Raw genomic sequence first — 23,288 nt, forward strand, 5'->3', positions numbered from 1 at the left:
ATGAGCTGGATCTGATAATTACGGTTCCAGTAATGAGGATAATAGAGATAAAAAAAAACAGATTAGAAAACGTCTTGATTGATACTAAATAGTAGCAAAACATTACAACCACTTAAAAGCCAAAATAAGCTCATAAAGTGCCTCACATCTCATTGGATTATCTTTTTCCATTGTAACAACTTGTTTGTTTGAATAATTAAATTGCTTCACTGTCATCAGAAATAATCAAAAATATCTACATTTCTTTAATTTGTTGCCTCTTAATCTTTTTTTAGGTTCATTCTTCGTTTTTATTGTTTCTACAATAAAGAAAACTAAGTTTAAGCTAATACTTGCTTTACCAAGTTTCTTAGTAAAAACCTGTTAAAATTGTGCAAGATTTTATCATTCTATGGAGGACTGATGATGCCAAAATTGGTGATAAAAATAGAAATAATAAATGTCTTTCTAGAATAATTAATGTAGCAAATATTTCATCCAAAAAATTAAAAATAATAACTTTTCCAACTTAGAGCATGAATCTTGATGTTGAACCCGCCTCCATATCTCTGTTGGAGGGCAATAAGCTGCTGGTTGACAATGGCTAGCATTGGTTTTAGCTGTTAAGTTGTCAATATAATGTGCTAAATCTCTAATATATGCATAATATATTTTAAAAAAAGCAATGCTTTATCAACCCTATGACAAGGTCAGAAAAAGAATAGTCAAGCTAGCATAGTTCAGTTATGCTAGCTTGACTATGACAATCTGATATGAAGATGTGATGTGGGATTCTGTGTTTCGGTTCAGTTAAAAAGTTTAGAAACAGGTCGACCTGAACACCAGCTCTGGCAGATCATCAGTAGATCAGGTGTTTAAATTAGCTAATCAAGCTCCGCAGTGTTAGCTCAGCTAATAGCAGCGATAGCCAATCTGCCACAGCGATCACTTATTACTAATCAAAAAATAAACACCAAGCCTGAAAACATAAAACTATAACTGACTGAATGTTCTGTTCTCTTTTTGTGGGAAATGTTTGAGTGTTTTTCGGTGTCGAATCCTGAAACATAAAGTGGCGTTGTTGTCGGTTGCTATGGCAACGAGTCTGCGTGTAGCGTAGCCGACACGGAGAGTGAGAAAAACTGTGGTTTTGAGTTGTTATTTCCACATTAAATCTTTTGCAAGACGTTCTTCACCTTTTAAATGTTGAAGCTGGGCTTGAAACAGGATGACACATTTTCCCGGAGATCTGTGAAGCTGACAGTTTGTTTTGTGCAGCGCTGCATGTGTCGGCGGTTTAGGAGAAACTTTAATTCGCGTCTGAAGCGTTCGCCTCCGCACTAATGTCAAGAATAAGAACCTGACCGTGGCGGCTGTGTTTCTATGAAAGCTTGGATCAAAAACAAGGTTTGAAAAGGAGAAATTCACAAATGAAGCCGGAAGCAGGAGCTGCAGAGGCAGAACTAAAGAATCCAACAACTGAATTAGGTAAAAGGAAGAGAAGTGAACTTTATACTGAAGCAGCAGTAAATGGTTTTAAATTTATAGGGGTGGAAAAGCAGATAGATGGGATTATTTAAGGTCAGCTTTCAACAAAATGTATGGTTTGAAATATTTTAAAATTAAAACTAGTACAATAAACCTTGTACACATGCTAACTTTCTTTACATGCTGGAAAGTGTAGATCCTTTGTTTTCTCACTCGACATTTCAGCTTGTGCTAGTTAGTGATGCACACTAACTAGCACCAGCCAAATCTAAACGAGTTTACCTGCACAGTCTCCCTTCAGAAACGGAAAGCAGTCTGTAAAATTCAATCTTACATGTCATCCCCTTTGATTTGGGACCAAGGAAATTGCAATTGCAAGCTTCGCTCAACTGACATTTTGACAAATGATGGTTCGGAGAGTAATAACTGGAAACAGGAAACAAAGCTTCTGGGTTTTCTTCAACTGGTTGCTTTATTGTCCACGGCAAAAGAAATGACTGTATACGCAGAGTTGGGTAGTAACTAGTTTTATTTACTCAATTACATTTACTTGACTAACTTTTTTAAAACAAATATGGAAAAAGAATTATTTCAGAGTTTTGGGGCCTTTTTCCATCTATAGAAATAGTTTTGTTGGGTTCTTAGAGTTGGTTATATTTACTTTTTTGAATAAATTTACTTTTTCAGTATTTTTACCATGCGGTATTTTCTTCTTTTACTTGAGTACCTTATTTTCCGCACTATAAGGCGCACCTAAAACCTTTAAATTTTCTCAAAAGCCGACAGTGCGCCTTATAGTGCGGAAAATACGGTAATATTATTGTGAAGTATTTCTACTCTCACTAGAGCAAAACTTCTGGATTTTCTACTCACTGAATGAAAAACAAACATGTTTTAACCAAAGACTCGCCAGACACAGTTTTTGTTCATATTTTTGGAAACATTTTATTTTGCGTGATTTTGTTATTTCTTTGTTACTTACGTGAATTATTGTCATTTTGGTTCTTAAAAACCAAAATTTCCACTTAACTTTATATTTTGGTTCGTCAAATTATGTAATTTTTAAATATTAAATGATTGCTAACTCGATCAGTTACTCAGAACTTGAGTAACTTTTTACCAAATACTTTTTTACTCTTGAGTAAAAATATGTTGGAATACTGCTACTTTTGCAACACATTTACCCATGTAGCTGCTATTCTCTGTTTTTAATTTTGTATAATGTTATAAAAATAGGTTCAGTTTATTCATGGACGGTCTCTCTAAGCGCCTGTTTTATATTGGTGATCCATGTCCGTTCGTTAGGTTATGATCATCTGTTCTCAGATATGTCGGTTGTAAGGTAGTGACTCTGATCAATTAGACGTTCGGCTGATTGGAGTGTCTAAATCGCCCTTTACTGTTGGTGGCTGTGATTGAATGGTGACCTCTGCAGAGTCTTTCCCACTCATCGGCTATGGATCATTTGACTCAGGCTTCATCGTTTTCTGTCGTCTAGCTTTGAAAACATATCTTCCTTCTCAATAAACAAGCACATTAACGGAAAGTTGAGTGGAAGGAGAAAGTGTTACTCTGTAGCTCAGCAGACACCTTCCACCGCAGGAGTCAGTTACAGACATAAAAGGTCTTAAATGAAGAATTTGGCTGTTCACAGTGGGTTGTATCTAGGTGTATAAAGCAGGAAAGTTGAGGGGAAGGAAAAACTGTGGTAGTATAGATGTAACTTTGTGTAATGAGTTTTCACTTTTTAAGTAAATTAATGAAATAAATTACTTTTCCATAATATTCTGTCTTTCTACAGGAATTTTTGCATTTTCTTCAGGCATTCGTAGTTTCTTTCTGGGTTCTTCAGCTTCCTACAGTCCTAAAACATGTTAGCTTAATCTGTTTCTAAACTGATATCAAGGATTCACATCAGCCCGGTTTAGTCCACTTTAATCCAAATCACTGGGTCATTTGGTGAGGTGTGAAGCAAACTCAGGTTCGCCTAAAACTACTACTGTAACTAATCAAAACTAACCTAAAAGTAAACAATGTTTAACCAATAACTAATTAATATAAACTAGTAAATAAACTCTAACTAAAACTACTAAAACTAACTTTTTTAACAATTAAATAAAACAAAACTATAAACCTTAGTTTGGTTGAAGTGAATTTTGGTGTGGTTCAAATGCATATGTGAACGCCAAGCGCTCCAAAAGCAGGAATTGGACTACAACGCAGGGCATTTTGGGTAAATGCAACCAAAACAAACGTGTGAGTCAGGTGCTAACCGGAGAATTAGCTTGTAGTCTTTTTACCAAAGACAAAAGATAAATCCTAACCACTAAAATCTGACTCTACTCCATTTTCTTTTACATTTTGTGAAGAAGGAGTTTTTTGTGTCATTTCCTTCAGTAGTTCTTTGCGCAGCGCCCCCACAGGTGAGGAGGGGAATAGCTTTATTCAATTAATTTGGATCGTTTCTTGTATTACGGTGTGAAAACGAACTGCAGCAGCTGAAAATGTAACAAATATTACAATTTTGGTCCCCAACCCAATCAAATCTACCAGACTATCAGGCGTGAAAACACCCACTGTACCCTGTGCATTCAGGGTTGTATGGCATATGAAATAAAATGAAATTATTTAGAACAAGAAGAAAACATTAGCAACAATTAAACAAAAACAAAACTTCCATATCTGAAAAGAAGCACAAAGAAAACAACACTTATTAAGTCCAAACTACCAAATATGTCCCATATTTACACATCTGATTTTTCACTCATGTCACAATTTCTACTCTTTCCAAATTATATCTGTTGCCTTGGCAACCATGTCTCCCAATGACTGATTGAAGTTTCCTGTATGTTAAAGGAAGTCTACTCTATTAGATTATCTGTGGCTCTTTCTCAGAATTAAAAGTGAATAAAATAAAATTTTCCCACAAACACAAAAACTGCTCTTGAAAAACTTTCCCATTCGTAACGTGCTTCCTTAGTTCTCACATATTTTCAAATTTATTCATACTTTCATTGATAGAGCAGTGGAGAAAATAGTACAACTAACAATCCTGACAATAAGGACAGTTTTTGGAGGTTTTTTTCATAAAAATAATAAATCAAAAGTCTTATCTTGATCATGATAAATGAAAGGCAAAATGATAAATTCCTACCCTTAATTTCCTTTTTACTTGATGTTCATTGAAAGACAAATCGTCTCTGTAAAAGGCACAATTAGGTGCTCTAATCTCACCAACACAAGCCTTTACCTACCTATGAATAATTTAGTATTTAACCAGCTGATAGCAACAAAACATATTTCTGTGCCACGTGGAGGCTGTGTGTTTGTCTTCCCCTGGCAGCAGAAGTGGAGAGAGAGAGGAAGACTCTGCCGAAGTGTAATCGGTTTAATGCCTGCAGTCGGCCAAAGCGAGACAACATCAGTTATGAGTGGATGCAGTGGGAATCGTGGCGCAATAATGCTTCTTCCAGATGCCCGTCTGCCAAGACGGCGAGGAGTCTGACCTTTAAGGAGTTCTGATATTTGGTTCTAGAAAGGTAGCGAAAAATACGCAGGAACTCCCCAAACAGCGGCTCGGCTGCAGGTTATGTAAAGTTTATGGTTTCAATCGTAAAATCTGCAGAGAAATGGAAGGAAAACAGAGGATTGACCAATTAAATGCAACAGAGTCGTTTTTCTTAAACCACAGGAATACTGTCTGAAATCTAATGGCAGTAAAAGTGTGACCAGTGGGAGAGTTTCAGAAAAATAAAAACAAAAAAACGGAATAACATAATTACCCAGTAATATTTAAAATTTCCTATAAACATAATTTAATTTGTATTAACTTGTTTATTACAGAAACACGGAGGACCAAGTCGGTGTCTCGACCTTCAGGATTTGCATCACTAACCTGCAGAAATATTTTCATATTTATTGATACCATAATTGTAAAAACAGTGGAGACAATAGCAAAGCTAACAATCCTGACGATTTTAAACATCATTAATTGGAATTGGAGGTTTCGCCCAGTGTATTATAAGCCTGGCGGGCCACCAGGCTTTAATTGTGTCCCCACCAGGCTAAGCGTTGCTTATTTATTTAAGATTTTAAAAACATTTGCATTTTCTAAGACTTTGTAGTTGGTGTTCAGGTAATATTCTTCCAGTAACATAAATTATCAAGTGATATTTTCAAATTTTCTGTCAATTTTAAACGTTTTTTTAACTCAAAAACGCGGCAGGTCGCTGGATGTACGACTGCCTTTGAATGCATCACCACAATAGCAAGTTTTCTGGGGGAAACCCTGGATTTGCATCACTAACTAGCACAAGTATTTTCATATTTATTGATACTTTACCTTTACTCTGTCATCTAGTCAGACATGTTAACACTTAATATGCAAACTAAAGCCTGTAGAGTCTCAGATGGACATCTTGGGTTTTTTGCAATTTCAGAAATCATTACATGCGGGCGACCTTGGAGTAAATTTGCTGGAACGTCCAAGCCTGAGAAAATTGGTCGCTGTTTGAAAAGCTTTCTGTTTGCTAGTCCTAGACTTTAGAAACCTTCCCAGATAGACATCAATCGCTCTTAACAATTATACGTCTGCTTCTTAACAACCATCCCCATCGTTTCCCCCATTTTTAAGTAACTGGAAAACACAATGCAGAGTTCAAGGAGGACGATGTGAGAAAAATGCACAAGAAAAAAGTTGCAACAGAAAACCACACAGCAGGAAGATCTATAACTTGGATCGATGCGGCCAGAGGCAGCAGACACACGAGACATTTCTGTCACTGAAGATAAATATATTACCTCTGCGTCTGAGGCAGAGCTGAAGGAGGGGAAAGTTTGATCACAGATGCCTCAGACACCTGTGGTAAAGCTACTGACCCGTCGAAGAGTCTATAAATAAATCAGCCTGAAACAATAACCCCAGAGAAGAAGTAGCCTGTTTATCATCCTCTCCCTGTTATTGATGCGTTCGGCGCGTCCTGACCGCCGTTAACGGTTCGCATCGTCACGCCGCTGGCTCAGGAAGAGGGGAACCAGAACTGGGTAGTAACGAGTTACATTTACTAAGTTACATTCAGAGGTGGGCTGGAGTTTGATACTTGTGAAATAAAAATAAATTTGGAAAAATATTCTTGTTATTGTTGTAATTTTTGTCCTTAAAATACCCAAATTTCCACTTAACTTTATATTTTGATCCGTCTGATGATGTAATTTTGAAATATGAAACTATCAGTCACTCTTTTGCTTTTACTTGAGTAAAAATATGAAGTTGAAGTAGTGCTACTCTTGAGTATAATTTTTGCGTATTCTGGCAACGTTTCTGTTTATTTCTCTAAAACCTTCCAAACTACGTAAATGTTTGAGGCGTCTGTCATCCGTTCCTGCATTTACTTGATGATGTTGGTGCATTTTAATGCAGTCAGTATTAGTCATACTCCCACGGCAAGCAAGTCAACCTTCAGCAGAGTAGAATTTATTTTATCTGCGTCCAAATACAAGAAAGAATAAATACCACCCTGTTAGGAGCTTCGAATGCTGCTGGTTGTTTTTCTCAGTGATGAAATCCACAAGGTTAGAATGTGGGAAAAGAACGGAAATAAAGGAAGAGGGAAAAAAGAAGAAAAACTGAAGGAAAACGGGAAAATTAAGGATTTTTTTAGCAAAACATTTATTTGTACATTTATTTAACAAGGCACCGTTAAATACATAATCAGGACAAACTTAATAAATAAATAATTTAGAAAAAAGAAAAAAGGATAAACGAAGAAAAAACTGAAGGAAAAAAAGAAAAATGAAAATAGTAAAATATGGGTTGGGGAGCCAACTTACACATTTCATAATATAATATAAATAATCAAGTTTATTTGTACAGCAGATTTCAGCAACAAACCAGTTCAAGATGCTTTCCATCATAAAAACACAGGAATCCTCCTGGACGTTTCCTCCTGCGCGGCATTTCAGTGTTTTCCTCCCTGCAGACGCGGCTAAATGTATTCCAGAGAGATTATATCGATCCTAATTTAATTCCCTGAGATGGAAACGTCTCTGGAGAGAAGTGAGAGCATCTACAGTATTATTTAACCTGCTGAATTAATGCGTACTATGTACCCAATTATTCAACAAATGCATTTAGAGATGAGCCACACAGGATTTGAAATGAGCCCTTTGGTTTCATTAACTTGTAAAGACTCTGGGGTTTGCTAAAGACAGAAGTAAGTAAGAAGGAAATGAAGTGGAAACAATGCTTAAAGCCAGACGCTAATGGCTGGGATTTATCTCAAACGTCCTCAGGATTGTATTAAACTCTGCAAACAGAGGGATTATGTTCATGCTAGCAAGCTAGAGCGGTTCCTTCTAATCTCACACTGCAAAACATTAAAGTATAAAACTAACCTGTTTGCATGGAGTAAATATTAAGCTTAATATTGGGCCGTTTTGATTGGTTTCAGATTTGTTAATTTATGTTTTAGGAATATATTTCACTTGATATTTTTGCATGGAAACTGCAGCTGACAAAGACAGGCTGCACAAACACAGAAAATGGCTGAAATGAGTGAAAAAGCAACAGATAGAAGGAAATAACATCGAAGGATATTCAGAAAGTTTGGATAACCAATTTTAAAATCTAAAGAAATTAGGATTTTTACTGAGTATATATAGAAATAAAAAAAATCTTGCTACATTACGCTGATTGGATGATGTTTTGCATGTTTAAAACAATCAGTTTTCTTCTTATTTGAGATATTTTGGCTTCTTTATTCTTTACCACTCTTTTGTAAATGGCAGATTTTTGGAGTTCATAACTAATAGTTGTCGTTTCAACAGGTTTCCACCCATTCGTCCAGAGGAGTTCATGCAGTTTAGGTCAAATCTGATTTGCTAGACGCAGAATTCCTGCAGACCTCACATAGAAATGTTTGTTTTACTTCATATTGGGTTACAAGGCTCTAACATAATCTCTGAGATCTAAAATGAGACTGAGGGATGCTCAGATAAATCAGAAACTCAGCAGCCTGGACTCTCCGTGGTGAGCCGAGTTTCCTGCCAGCCCTCCCGCAGCGAGAGGAGCCTTTCTGCCTCACAGAGGTTTTTATTTTTAACCGTCACAGCAGCAGGAGCTCAGGTTTTGTCAGCGGTGAGAATAGGACCTTGCTAGACATTTGATATTTTCCATACCAGCAAATGCGGCTTGGAAGAAATGCAGGGATTCGATTCCAGCAGCCACTTTTTAGGGAGCAGAAACCAGAATGAGATAATATATTGATGCCTTAATGGGGCAGCAAAATGTAAAGTTTATTTCTTTGAGCTTTACATCATGTCATAATGTTAAACAAAACCTGGAGAGTTGCTTTGATTCTTTCATGCATGTTTGAGAAATCCTTTAATCTCCATGGCAACCATTCAGCTGTACAAAACGCCTGATTTTACCTAGCTCCGCCTTCGAGACGCAGCTCCTCCTCAGAGCTGCAGTTTGTAAGCCACAACTCCCCCACTCATCTCCTTCAAACTAGCCAGCAGCAATTAGCAAACACCTGGTGGAACCGCTGAGCTCATTAAACGAGACACCTCTCTGTGAAACGCTGGTAAAAATTCACCTAAAGGGTTAAAAGAGGCGGAGTTTCAGGAAGAGCAGGAGCTTCTTACAGAGACAGAGGCCCAATTTTAATTTACAAGGTAAATTTTCTTTTAAGTCAAATTTTATATATAGCATTTTTATAACAACTGAAGGTAACTTAGTTACTTAATTGTGCTATAAAATGGCACTATGTGCCTGGAAAACACATAATACTGCCCCTTTAAGAAGTTTAGTTCATTTACTTGTGTCTGTTTTATTAATTGTAACAGCGCGGATGTTAAATAACAAGTATCAGCTCGTAATTCAGGAGTAGGATTACTAAACGTAGACTGTCATGTCTCTTCATAAACCCTCAGCTGTGCAGATGATGAGTCTGATGTAATATAGAAACAAAATGCTGACATGCAGTTTGGAGTCTGCAGTTCTTCATTCCCGCAGTAGTGATGGTCAAAGCTTTTAACATTAAATTTTTTTGTTTTTTTTTTTGTTTGTGGTTTTCACAATGATTAAAGTGTTGCTGCTTTAACTGTGTCGCCTTATTTATGACGGTAAGGAGTTTGAGTGCCGTTCGTTTTATGGGACTTCCTTGGTTTCCTGCCATGTGCAGAGACAGACGGTAAATTTTAGATTGTTCCCTGCAGTCGGAGGTGGGAGGCTTGTTCATGGAACAAAAGTCAGCATGTTGTTTTCAGGCATGCAATAGAAGTGTCTCAGTAAACAACGCTTTAAGCTGAATGAGCAATCATTTTTCTACATATCATTCATCCATCAGCAGCTGTAAAAAAGCAAATAACTACATTTTATTACTGCTGACATTCAATGAGATTTCAATGTCCCTGTTTAGTAATGTTTATATTCAGAAACCTCAGGAGTAACATCCAACCTAACTAAATCAGCATGTCCCAATTCAAAGTCCAAAAGCCCTTCAGAAATGCTAGTTAAAGAAGCTAATAATGCTGACAACACAAGCTAATATTAAATATTTTTCTCATTATTTTGTAGTAAATCTATGGCAACAAGTGTATTTGGGGCCAGATATGTAAAAAATTAAATAATTTCTGCAAAAAAACATATCTGAGACATTTTTCAGAAAAAAACAAAGACATTTCTGGGTTTCAAAAGTTAAAACATTTGCTAGAAAAATCGTGAAATTTTCTGAGTTGCAAAAGTGGAATTTTTTTTTAAACTTTTGAACCTCAGAAAATTTACAAAACTAGAAAAATAACGGTAATAACGGTACAATTTACGGTATGGTAAAGTACCGTACACTTTACCGTACTTTACGGTATCTATAATCAGCTGTTCATCCACGTGTATAGTTTATAGTTTATGGAGTGGTAATATTCAACATTAAAAAACATTTATTTTAAAATATATCTTAAAATATTCGTTTTATTCACAATAACACCGTAATGCTGATAATTATCGTTACAGATTACTCTAAATGTTTACTTCCTTTTTAAATCACGGCTCGACGTGACCGCGACCAGGCGAGATAACAAACGGGATTTGCATGTGCGCATGCGCCGTGAAGGAAAAACAAGGAAGTTTTCCCCCCAATGGAAACACTGTGGATGGGACAGAACTTAGCAACAGAGCGACGCTAATTGGGTTTATTCTGCCTCATGTGAAGGTAAGAGAGTCACCCGCGGAACCAAAGCAGTCGTGTCCGTCTGTTTTTGTACTTCGTTTATTTCTCCCAGCAAAGCTTGTTGGAGGCTAATGCTGGAGCTAATTAGGCAACTAAAACGGTAAACTCAACCAAGAGCCTTTTAATTGAGCGAATAACCCTTCATATATTAGCTAAGCGTTTTAAAAATGCTCCTAATTCAGTATTAAAAAAACCCGGGCGCCTTTTAAAAATATCTTTAGTTTGACGACTGATTAAACTTGTATTAAAAATCTCATCCTGTACTGTTACGTCATTTTAAAGACGATTAGCAACTTAAAGCTGCTACTCAGATTTATTATTATAACCAATAAAATGTACTTTAGCTTCAGCTCCTACCTGTAGAACCTGCCTTATTCAGTTTTCCTGCTAGTTTTGTTGTAATTATTTGACCAAGAGATAAACCACCTTCACAAGACAAGCTTTAATGATGACATCACAAAAGGCACAAGGCAACTAATCCCCTTATTAGTGATCTTAGTAAGCTAGAAAAGAATGAACAACCCAAGTTTTAGCATAAAAACGCACAAAGATGTAACTTTGCCAGCACACAAACACAGTTTGAGAATATTTTTAACCCATTGGGTATAAACTAGACCCCTGTTTTTCCATTTAGATGAATGAATGGAGTCCTAGATATCTCTGTAGACACTTTCAACACATTAAAAAGCCTGTCAGTTAGCTACAAGGGTTACTTTTTTCTCCTGTTTACATCCTGGCCTTTTCCAAAATGTTTTTTAAAATATTGTTTTTAGCAAAATGTTTTTCAAGGATTTAATCTCAACAGCGTCAGAATGTTTTATTATGGCACTTCTTAAACTGCAGTTTCCTTTGCAGCCTTGAAAAGTGTGATATTTTACTTCTAGAAGTTTTTATATCTGCCAAAAAGGTCAAACTGTTAATGTTTCCACACTTTCTCTTCTGGGCTGCACAGTGGCGCAGTTGGCAGCACTGTTGCCTTGCAGCAAGAAGGTTCGATTCCCAGCCCAGGGTCTTTCTGCACTGAGTTGGCATGTTCTCCCTGTGCATGCGTGGGTTCTCTCCGGGTACTCCGGCCTTCTCCCACAGTCCAGAAACATGACTGTCAGGTTAAATTATCTAAATTCTCCCTAGGTGTGGATGTTTGTCCTGTCTGTTTCTGTGTTGCCCTGCGACAGACTGGCGACCTGTCCATGGCGACCTGTCCATGGCGACCTGTCCATGGCGACCTGTCCAGGGTGACCCCGCCCCTCGCCCAGAACGTTAGCTGGACATAGGCACCAGTACCTCTCCTGACCCCACTAGGGACAAGGAAGTTAGAAAATGGATGGATGGATTGACTTTCTCTTCTGTCCAGTTATTTTTGGAAGTTAAAAACTTGAATTTCGTGAAATAATTTCTACAATTAGTTGTGTAAATTACCCTAACATGGTGCACATTAACTTATTGTCTCCAACGTGGTTTAAATATGTCTATTTAAAGTAGAAACTGGTAGAATCCAAATGCATTATTCACCTTTTCAAGTCTTTGTCTAATTGGGAACCCAAACTTGTTCCAAATTCTGTTTCTTTTTCTTTTTACTTCAACAGAAAATTTGGATGTTATAGAAAAATGTTTCAATAATGTTATTTTACGCTGAAAAGAACCTTTCAATCTGTTCATATTTAGATTTTAGATGAATGGTTTAGCTGTCAGTGTCTTGTTTTGTTGTCCTGAGAACTTAAATAAATATGGAAAGCAGTAAATGACCATTTAGATAAGGAATTATTATTAACTGAATTTCATAATGAAAATGTTTAAAATATTGAAAAGGAAAATCTGTAGAAACCTCGCTTTGTTTAGTAAGAGTTTGCTTTTTTTTTTCATTCAAATTTCTGGAGTCCTCCATTCAGGTTTTTCCATTTTATAAGAGTTAATATTTAAAAAGTTTAAGTTTTAAAAGTTAAACTTTAAGGAGGTGGACGGTTGAATTCAACGTTTAAGCAATGGAACAGGAAATAAGCGTTATAAATACAGATGTACTTCCTGATTTATCCACACCTGGATGTTACTAAACTACTACTAAACTTTTCCAGACTTTATATCGACCTTGTTCATTTCCCAGGTTTCTATTTGTTTGGATCAATCAGAACTTGTATTAAAAGCTGTAAGTGACTGGGACTACAAGCCTGCGTTTCTCTCCCCAAACAGCTGTTATGCTACGCTAACGGCAGCTGGAAGCAACATGTTGACAGCTGGATTATCCAACAACAAGGCCAAGTATTCCAGACTGGCAGCTGACGACGATGGCTACATCGACCTGCAGGTCAGCGCCTCATCGTCAAGTTTTTTACATTTTTATTGATTGATTATGCCGTTAGAATTAGCACTGATTCACTAATTTCACTTCTGATTCAATATCTGAGGTTTAGTATCGTCTGATACCGAACAGACACAGGAAAACAGCCTTAAATTGATTTAAAACGTCTCTTCTTTTTCTTTTACTGAAATGTATTGTATTATAAATTTATTTGATAACTTTACACCATTAACTTAACAAATTTGGTAAAACCAACTTTAATTTGTTCAGTCAGTGCTATTATAACTATAATAGCCAATGAAAATAAATAATAAAAAAGTGAATGTGACAAAATCAATAAGTTGATAATTTTGGTCAAATATGTAAAAATAAACTAGAGATATGATATATTAGCATTAACATTGGTATCGGCTGATATTAATCATTTTTTAGTATATTAGTATCGGCTAAAATAAAACAGAATATTAACAACCAATATTAATTTCCATCTTGTTGCTGTTTTTTCCCCTGAAGGTGTCAAAACGATAAATATATATAATATCAATAAATATTATGTATTGGCAATAAAAGCAATATTACTATCAAATATCGGTATCGGCCATAATATTCGTATCGCCGCATTCCTAAGATAAACTGCAACAAACTTGTGTTAAATGGTTCAGAAAGTTTAATTAGGAATTATAAATATAATGTAAAATAAATAAAGCATAGCATCAGAACCGATACAGATATCGATATCGGATATCAACTTTAAGGGCAAAATGTTTAATTAAATTGGTGCCAAATTATATGCTGATTGAAAAGCTTTTCTGTTTTACTGCATAATAATTACACTTTCTGTGTTACTAGTTCAAGAAGAGTCCGCCAAAGATCCCTTACAAGGCGATTGGCGTGGCAGTAATCTTGTTCCTGATTGGCTCTTTGCTGATCATTTTGGGAGCCCTGTTTCTGGCCGGGATCATCAATGTCGAGGTGAGTTTGAAGTTTCTTCTTGAGTTATTCGGCTCAAGAACTTGAAGTTTTTCACATTTAAAGTCTGGAAATTATGCATTTTTAGCAATGGTTCGTTTTAGTTTAGTAGCATTTTTATGCCTGCATGATTCCTATGTCAACATTTGCCTAAAAATGGTCAAATATTGGGAAAAAAATTAAGTTAAAGCAACTAGAGTACAAAGAAAAACCCTAAAAGACCTTCAGAAATAATTTAAACAAAATTATAATTACATGCACTCGTTAAATAAAACATATTGGATGTTTAAATAAATTATTAAATGCAATAATTAAATAGTTAAATGTAAAAATAGTTAATGAAATGTGTATACATTTTACAGAAAACCAAATAATTGTATTTTTATTTAATTTTATCATTACAGTCCAGTGACGTGTACAGGTTGTTGCTAGTAGCAAGGGGAATATTAAATAACAAAATTTTATTTCAAAATACTTTTATTTTACTGTATAATGAATTCAGGTTTAAATATGTAAATATTTAACAATTATATATTGAATTGTTGCACTTGTGGCCCCCCAGAAGAGTGAAATAATTAAAGTATGTTAAAAGATGACAATCCTTAACATATCTATTATCAGATTAAGAAATAATTGAAATATTTTACATTTTATATGGATTTTTATTGGATTGTGGCACTTTTGAACCATTTAGTGAAAGTAGAGTCTTTTATTTAATTTAAACAGCTTCATGGAGTAAATAAAGCAGTAAGTCAGGTACCCTAAGCTACACATTAACTGTTTTTATAATTTATGCCACCGGGTGCTACAGATATTTTTACCGTATCGTAGCAGGAAAAGCCCAGGTGGAGCAGAACTTACCGCTGGCTTGGTCCCATTAGTCGACCCGGTGAGCTGTGAAACCTGACGATGCTTCAGCCGCCTCACCTGCATGAAACATGGCTGCTTTCAGTCTGATAATTGGTGCCACGAGTGACGTCTGCCTCTGTTTTTGGACAAACGTTGGAAATGGACGCTTCGCCGCTGCAGCTACAACAACCAAACCTCAGATTGGACAAAGAAAAAGCTTCACTGATGTTACAGAAATGACAGAAATACATTTATTATTCAGGATTTGACAAATATTTAAATTAGACACAAGTTGCTCCTTCAGCTGCTTTTTGACTCACTCACTCACTCACTCACTCACTCACTCACTCACTCACTCACTCACTCACTCACTCACTCACTCACTCACTCACTCACTCACTCACTCACTCACTCACTCACTCACTCACTCACTCACTCACTCACTCACTCACTCACTCACTCACTCACTCACATTCAGTCAGTCTCACTCACTTGCTCGTTAACTCATTCATTACTAACTCACTAAGTCTTTCACTCACTCATTCAGTCTCTCACTTGCTTATTAACTCATTCAGCTGTTTGCTAACTCCCCCGGTGACTCACTCATCCACTTACTATTAACTCGTTCACTCACATTTACTCACTTGCTCAGAATCATTCACTCACTTGGCGTCTCACTCTTTCATTTGGTTAGTCATTCAGTTTCTTACTAACTCACTCAGTCACTTGGTAACTTGGTAGCTCACTAACTTTCTCACTTACTAACTCACTTGCCTTCCTTTTCTCACTCACTCACGACTAACACTTTCACTTATTTGCTCACTCGTTAACTCAGTCTCTAATTCAGTTGGTCTCACTTGTTAACTCACTCAATTACTGACTTACTCGGTTGCTACTAACTCACTCGCGTAGTAAGTCAGTCACTAACTCATTCAGTTGTTCACAAACTCCCTTGGTGACTCACTCTCTTATTAACTCACTAACACCTTCACTCACATTTACTCGCTCACTCACAATCCTTAACTTATCTATTATCAGAGTAACTTGCTGAGTATTAAGTAGTTAGCATGCTAACTAGCTTGCTAACTCACTCACTACTAACACATTAATGCGTTCACTCACTTATATTCACTCACTCAGTCAGTAAGTTGCTAATTTGCTGGCATGCTAACTCAGTTACTGACTCACTAACTCTTCTACTCCCTCTCAGTAACTCTCTCACTCGGTAACTCAGTTGTTTGCTAACTGACTCAGCCTCTCACTAACTCAGTTACTCAATCACTCAGTAACTTGGTCATTCGCTAATTCACTCACTGACTCACTAACTTGCACCAAGTTTTAATTTCTTTAAAAAAACGAGTAAAGGAAGTAAATCTACCAGCATCAGATTACAGGATTACAGTTAGTTAAGTAGAAGTTCTGTTTGGTGAAAAGTTGTCAGAGTTGATTGATGAATGAGTTTTGTTGTATGTGTGTTTTTTTTTTTAAATTAATCTCAATTACAGTTTTTGAACAGCCAGCACTGAAGGAAAGAGTTTGTCTACCAAACAAGATCAATTCCTTTGTTTTTAGTCAGGATAATTAAAGATGCAGCGTTAACGTTCTGCACTGCGGCTTTAGTTCTGCACCAACACAGAAAACCAGATTGTTTTAAAGCCATAATGCTGCAGTGATGCTGCAGTGCACCTCTGAAAGCCAGCAGGGACGCCTTCCTGCTTCGACTCGGTGCATGATGCTGCCATCTGGTGGTGGAGCCCAGCGCTGCACCTTGACTGACTCATGGTTTACATAAAAGCAAAGCCTCCTGCTGTGCTTCTGTTTCACATTTTCCTACCTTGCTTTTTCATTTTCACCTTCTCTATTTTATTGTTTATTTGTTTTGTTTGGCTCCTAGAATCCCGACCGCACCATCCCTGTCATCGTCATAGGCCTCCTGGTCTTCCTGCCCGGCTTTTACCACCTCAGGATCGCCTACTACGCCGCCAAGGGTTACCGCGGTTACTCCTACGATGACATCCCGGACTTCGGCGACTGACCCGAGCGACTGGTTGCTCTCTGAATCGAATGTAGCAGAACGAACGGCGCAGTGGAGGCCGACATGTTGGCGCTTTGCTGAAATGTTGCAGAAATGTATAACTGAGATGTTTCTTCTTTGCTCTGTTTGCTTTTGTTTCTTCTTCGCTTTATTAGCCTCCACGCCGAAACACGAACAAACTCAGAGACTCAAGCTGCTTTAGTAGCAGCAGAGGAAGCTGGCCTGCAAAAACTCGACACAGAAATCATAATGTATTTCTTATTTACCGTCACTCCAAAGCTCTATATTCTCAGCCTTACTGGTTCTTCTGGGACAGAGTGTTTGCATTATAATCCAAAGTTGATTTTTTTATGGTGTGCAGGTATATTGTCTTAAAGTGTTTGTACTCTTGCTCTGTGTTTAGGTTATTTTAAAGCAGTGTTTCTTTTTGTCATGCTGGAGTGACAATAAAGAATGTTTTGATGTTGCTGCAATGAAGCAGGAAATAAAATGTTGGGTGTTTATTAAATGTTGCGAGTTTTGAACTTCATCAGTATGTCAAGAATATTAGCAAATGTGGTTTATTTAAGGTTTTAATCGAAGCTGTGATAGCACGTTAGGGTAATTATAGATGTGTGGGAAATAAGGGAGTACATTTCTGCCAAAAAATCACAGGTTTTCTAGAAAAATCAAGTTTGAAAATTGGAAAATGTGCTAGGAAAAAAATCCAAAATTTTGAGATTAATTTCAGAAATATTTGGGAAAAAACGTGGGAGTTTCAGAGTGTGTTGAAAATTTCTGAGGTACATTTCAAAATTTATTTCATTTTTGGCTTTTCAAATTCTGAAATTTTTCTTGATTTCTCTGCTTTTGGCAGAAATTACTCATGTATAAACAATGGCCATAGTGTTCTGTTTTACTTTATATCAGTATTGCTAATAATACTAGTTATTATATTATATAAAATATACATATACTGTGCTAAAATTACTGTTTATTTGTTACATTTTGTGTTGAAAAGTGTAATTTGTGTTTTTTTTTTCTTTTAAAATTTTTTAACTCTAATAATTTGGAGTTATTTATAATGTAAAATATAAATAAAATGTGATTCTAATCTTTAAAATACCAAATTAATTAAGTTGGTATTTAATTAAATTAAATAAATTGGTATAAAATGTAGAAAAACTTTCTTTTTTGTGTCCAATTACATCATTAATATGTCTGTCGCCTTTTTAACAAACGCTCTGTCGCTCAATTATCTGGATAATTACTTTAACTTGAGTAAAATTGTGTTGAAGTATTGTTATTCTTATTCACCATATAGTTAATTTTACACTAAAAATAGAGAAAACATTTTTTTCTCACTGTCTTACATAAAATCAGACTCATGTTTTCAACTTTTTAGGCCAGCTGAGATAACCAAAATTATTTGAGTTTGCTAAATCTCAGAATATTGTTTGCATTTTTATTTATTCATTTATTTATTTATTTAACAAACAAGCGAAAGAAAGTTGAATTTTGTGACAAAATGTGGGAAAATTTTCTCAATGCGGAAAGAAACGTGTTTTTAGAAAAACTGCTTTGATATTTTGTGACATTTTTCTTCATTGCTTTTAACGGAAGCCCAGCAGTTTGGCCTCCATCAGGTAAAGGGCGCCCTCTGGTGGTTGCAGCTGAGACGGACGTCATCTGGGGATTGGAAATGGAAAACGTGTCAGCTTGAACAAACAAACCCTGGATTTAAAATGCAGGAGCTTCCAGAGTTGGGATGTGCTCTCTGTTCATGATGATGATGATGATGATGATGAGTTGGGCAGAACAAGGAAGCAGCAGCGGTGGGAGGGACGCAGAGGTAAGAGGGGAGGCGTCACCTGTACGTGAAGCGAACACCTGTTGCCCGGTGGGCTCTTAAAGACGCATGAGAAAAGAAAAGGTTCGCGTTACAGCTGGGGATCCCGGTGGCTTTTGTCGCTTACAGGAACAAAAACCTTCATTCTGCTCGGTTTCAAACCGTCGCTTCAGTTGGACCGGAGGGAACATGTAGAGGATTTATTTTTAAAGGGAGTCCACCAGCGAACCACAGGTAAGGTTAAAAACACGATCAAAAGTGTTTAAATGTCGATAAATTAACCATATTGAGCTGTGTGAGGCATGTAGACTATTTAAACTGAACTAATGAACTTTCTTTGGGTTATCAAATGTTAAAAGAGACAGTTTTATATATATATTCTTGGTATAAATCCACAAGCCTCCTGTTTTTTCTCCTTTACTAACTGGGTTCGCACTTTGGACTCATAAAGGCCAGACAAGGTGCCTAATTACTGATAAGCTGGATCATAACGTCGACTCTTTCAAAATGGCTACTAAGAAGTGTCGACGAGTCGCAGCTAGCTAGCTAGCATTTAACGTTGGGCGGACGTTAGCTAGACGTTAGCCTGATATTCTTAGATTGTTTGATATTATAGGAGGGCGATGTGGACGTTTTATCGCGATATTTTGTGGTACCGTTTTGATAAAAGATAAATGACACCATTTCTTTTTTAATTAAAAAAAAAATTGTGAATGCATGACAACAATCGTACATCACAAACATAAATACAGTTCTTAAAAATATATACTAATTTGTAATTAGCTTCTTTAGGACGCCATAAAGAAGTGTGTTTGTGTCACTAAAATGCATTTAATCGCATTTATTTGTCCGAATAAATTCGTCCGAAAGTTGTTAGCTTGATATTCTTTGATTGTTTAATGGTATTGGTGGGCGATATGGACGTTTTATCGCGATATTTTGTGGTACTATTTTGACAGAGATAAAGTCACTATTTATTTTTTAATTAATTGTATGGTTTGGGTCTGCATGACAACAATCGTACCTCACAAACTCAAATACTGCTCTTAAAAATACATACTAATTTGTGATTAGCTTCTTCAGGATAGTGTAAAGTAGCGTAATTTGTGTCACTAGAATGCATTTAATCATATTTATTGAACAGTGGAGAAAATAGAAAAAAATAATCAAAACAATACTTTGCTTTTTTTAAACCTCACAATTGGAATTTATGTGACAAAAAAAAATCAAGATTCTTATCATGACAAGAAATTAATATTGATAAATTATAAATGATGCGATAAATGCCCACCTCATTTAATCGTATTTCATTTTCTGTCTAAATGTCGTCTGCTAACTAAATAATGACTTAACAAATGACATCATCAGTGAAACTTTTTTATTTGACAAGTTTAAGTGGTATACAGCGTTAATTTTAATTAGTGGGATGTAATAAGACATCCAATATAAAATAATTAAAAATATAAAGGAAAATGTCAGAATTTTATAACAATAGTGCTTAGGATCAGAGCTAATGATCTCTACTTAATTTTTTTTAACTTAAGTAATAAGTGTCCATCAGAACATTTAATTCACTATTTTTAAAATAATATCAGATGGACAAAAACTATGTAATTTAACAAACAATCTGTAAAGTGCCTGGAAAATACCAAATTTAATTACTATCACTTAATTACCTAAAAATATATTTAACTATGGTTTCATCAACGGCTGAAACCTTTACGATGTGTTATTGAGCACTTTGGACTTTCTGATAAACTGAACTATAAAATGTTCAATATAAAAGTTTTTTAGGTAGCAAAGTAAATGCATATAAACAAAAGGTACTTTCTGGATTTTTTTTTTGCTTCTCAAATAAAAAAAATGTTTGCATTAATATGCATTTGTCTGTAGTGTTGAGTCTATCATCATTTATCTTCATTTTCCAGCGTTAATTGGACAAAATGTCCATAAAGTCCCCAGATGAGCCCCGTTGAACAGTTTCAGAAACTCTCGTCGGTTTTTATGGAGCCTCTCGACGCACCAGCTGGGCTCCCGGTTTAATGGATCATTTTTCCCTCTCACCAAGTTTACGTCATCAGAAAAACGAACTCAGTGGAAATTAATTAACCTGAGGAGGAGAAGAGCCCGTATGGTGCCTCTTGATCTGCAGCAGTACCGTAAACACTTCATTTTGACAACTAAAGCAGAATGAAGTGGAATTAAGTCACCGATATAACAAAGGTCACATTAGCCCATTAGCTGCTGGTGTCACAATATTGACAGGAGCTCTTTAAAACCTTGAGAAACTGGAATTAAGGATTTTATAAAAGCTTCACCTTGCTTCTTGGGCTATAAAACATGGCTGTTCAAATATTATTATACAGAAAAAATGTAATGTTGGGCATTAGTAAAGCTTTACAGAGATGAGCTTGTTGCCTTGAGCAGTTTCATATTTGAGTTCTCAGGATCTGAAGGAGGCGACTCTGACTTTAAATTAAAACCAATTAATTTCTGGGTTTCTTCTCAAACACCCTTTGGCTGAAATATTAAAATCCTAATCGTAATAATCTCTTAATATTTCATACAACAGCTTCGCCTTGAATCACTTCTGAGGTGAGTTTTGCAATGCAGATCAACAGAAAGACAATTATTTTATTCAAATGATGAGATACTGTTGTTGTCCACACAATACAAACGGCAAAAAGCAAATTTGTTTTTTTTTCTATTGATAAAACAATCATTAAGGTCAGAAACGTTGATTTTAGTTTAATCAGACACAGGGAGGGGCATTTATAGTATCGTGTATCATTTATCGTGATATGCTACTTATGATAAGAACTTTAACTTATCGTTGTGGTAAATTTCAATTAAAATTTACACTTCAAAAACACAAAACCTTACCAAGTATTTTTGTCTATTTTGTAGTGCAAATATCTTGCTTGTCTTAATTTCCAGAAGACTGTAAATTATTTATTCCTTTGCCCGATTATTTCACTTATGAGAAAAATTTCTTGTTATAAGTGAAGTAATCTACCAATGGAACTAGAACTGGGTTGCTAGGTAACGGTCTGGGCTTGTCTGGGGTTGCTAGGTAACGGCTCAGTGGAATAATCTACCAATGGAACTAGAGGTTTTGGCTCAAAACTAGCTTCTATTTCTTGCTAAAAAAGTTACCTGTATGTTATTTTTGTCTTATTTCAAGTGTACTAAGATATTTGCACTATAAACTAGACAGAAATATTTGGTGAGATTTTCACCAATCTGAGGTTGCTGTGTAACCCCCCAAAACTATCCATATTGTCTGGATTGTTAGTTTTACTATTTTCTTCACTCTTTGTTCAAATAAAGCATCAATAAATATCAACAAATTTGAAAATATGACTGGATGCAGTTACTCTGTGCAGCTTGGTGATACAAATAACTTTTTAAATATAACTAGTGTTCAAAAGAAGCATTTTACAAATGGGAATGTTTTTCCAAGAGCAGTATTTTTTGTCACAACCACACAGTTATCTAAAAAGGTGTAATAAATAATCACCATTTTACCACAAAATATTGTAATAAAGCTTTAAGTCCATGTTGCCCCAGACGAAGGTTTCAAATTGAAATCTGTTGTCTGCTTTTTAGAGTAAAGTCGTCTTCTGATTGGCCTTTCAGCTCATGTTGGTACACGACTCGTTTCACTGTGGATAAGGACACTATGACTAGCTTTCAGATCGTTTTTATTTTAAGGTTTATTAAAGGTTGATAAAGAAGACACTGTAAATGGGGGGGAAATGGAGTAGCGTCATGTTTTAGCAGTTGTAGGATTTCTCTTTCGTCTTTGGTAAAAGGTCACGAACCATTTCTCCTGCTAGAGTAGTTTGCTAGCGCACCAATTGTTTTGGTTGTATTTACCCAGAATGCCCTGTGCTGTAGTCCACTTCCTGCTTCACATGCGCTTTCCAACAGCTCCAGAGTTCACTTCAACAAAATCGAATCAAGACCGAGGTTTGTAAGCGGACCGGATTTCGCTTTTTTGAGTTTAATTACGTGTTCACACCTCCCCAAATGAACCCAACTTTGTTAGCAAAACAACTAGACTCTGATTGAACTAGCCGCCCAGACGGGGTCGGTGTGATTGCACCCTTATTACAACATTTAAAGAAGCAATTCGTGACCACTGTGAAGTTACAGACTGACTTTGTGACCTTGGTTTGACCTCCATATTGCTGCTCTTTACTTTCTATGCCAGAGCTTTACAGTAACTCCATCTATGGGGTCAACAAGACCCGTTCACCTTCCCAGAAAAGATGCCAAATATTTGCACTCCAAGCGTTTGTATGGCCACTAAAGTGGAACCCTCTTTATTTCGCCTGTCCTATTTTCCCCCTAAGTGCACATCAAACCGAGCCAGACGGAGAGTACCCATTGTGATGGAAGGAGCGTGTTTGGATTTATAAAAACCAGCCTTTCTGACACATGTGCAAGGATGGGGAAAAAAAATAAGATGTAGATTAACAGGAGCCAGGCTGAATAAAGTAAGCTCCCTGGGGAAAACTCTTATCACGGTAACAAAGACGAACCGGGTTGGAGCAGGGTGAATGCCAATGAAGAGCATTTTATTTTTTATTTCTTTCTTGAGAGAGATGGCTG

General features: G+C 36.2%; 2 protein-coding genes across 2 annotated transcripts in view; both read left to right on the plus strand.

The window, feature by feature from the left end:
- The first annotated feature begins 10,563 nt into the window (after positions 1-10,563).
- On the plus strand, positions 10,564-17,347 carry LOC102235296 (transmembrane protein 230-like). Its single transcript, XM_005799678.3, has 4 exons — positions 10,564-10,676; positions 12,882-12,996; positions 13,840-13,962; positions 16,703-17,347. Exons 2-4 carry the CDS (start codon positions 12,916-12,918, stop codon positions 16,841-16,843), a joined length of 345 nt encoding a protein of 114 aa, XP_005799735.1. The 5' UTR covers positions 10,564-10,676; positions 12,882-12,915; the 3' UTR covers positions 16,844-17,347.
- Positions 17,348-18,691: 1,344 nt separating this feature from the next.
- The window catches only part of LOC102221300 (protein turtle homolog A-like), a 70,629-nt gene continuing 66,032 nt past the window's right edge, over positions 18,692-23,288 (plus strand). The window contains exon 1 of the mRNA XM_023338745.1: positions 18,692-18,905. The gene's annotated coding sequence lies outside the window, so the exon portion shown is untranslated. The remainder of the gene's footprint in view (positions 18,906-23,288) is intronic.

This window comes from Xiphophorus maculatus, chromosome 8 (assembly GCF_002775205.1).
Source record: "Xiphophorus maculatus strain JP 163 A chromosome 8, X_maculatus-5.0-male, whole genome shotgun sequence".
In the NCBI taxonomy this organism is placed as follows: domain Eukaryota; kingdom Metazoa; phylum Chordata; class Actinopteri; order Cyprinodontiformes; family Poeciliidae; genus Xiphophorus; species Xiphophorus maculatus.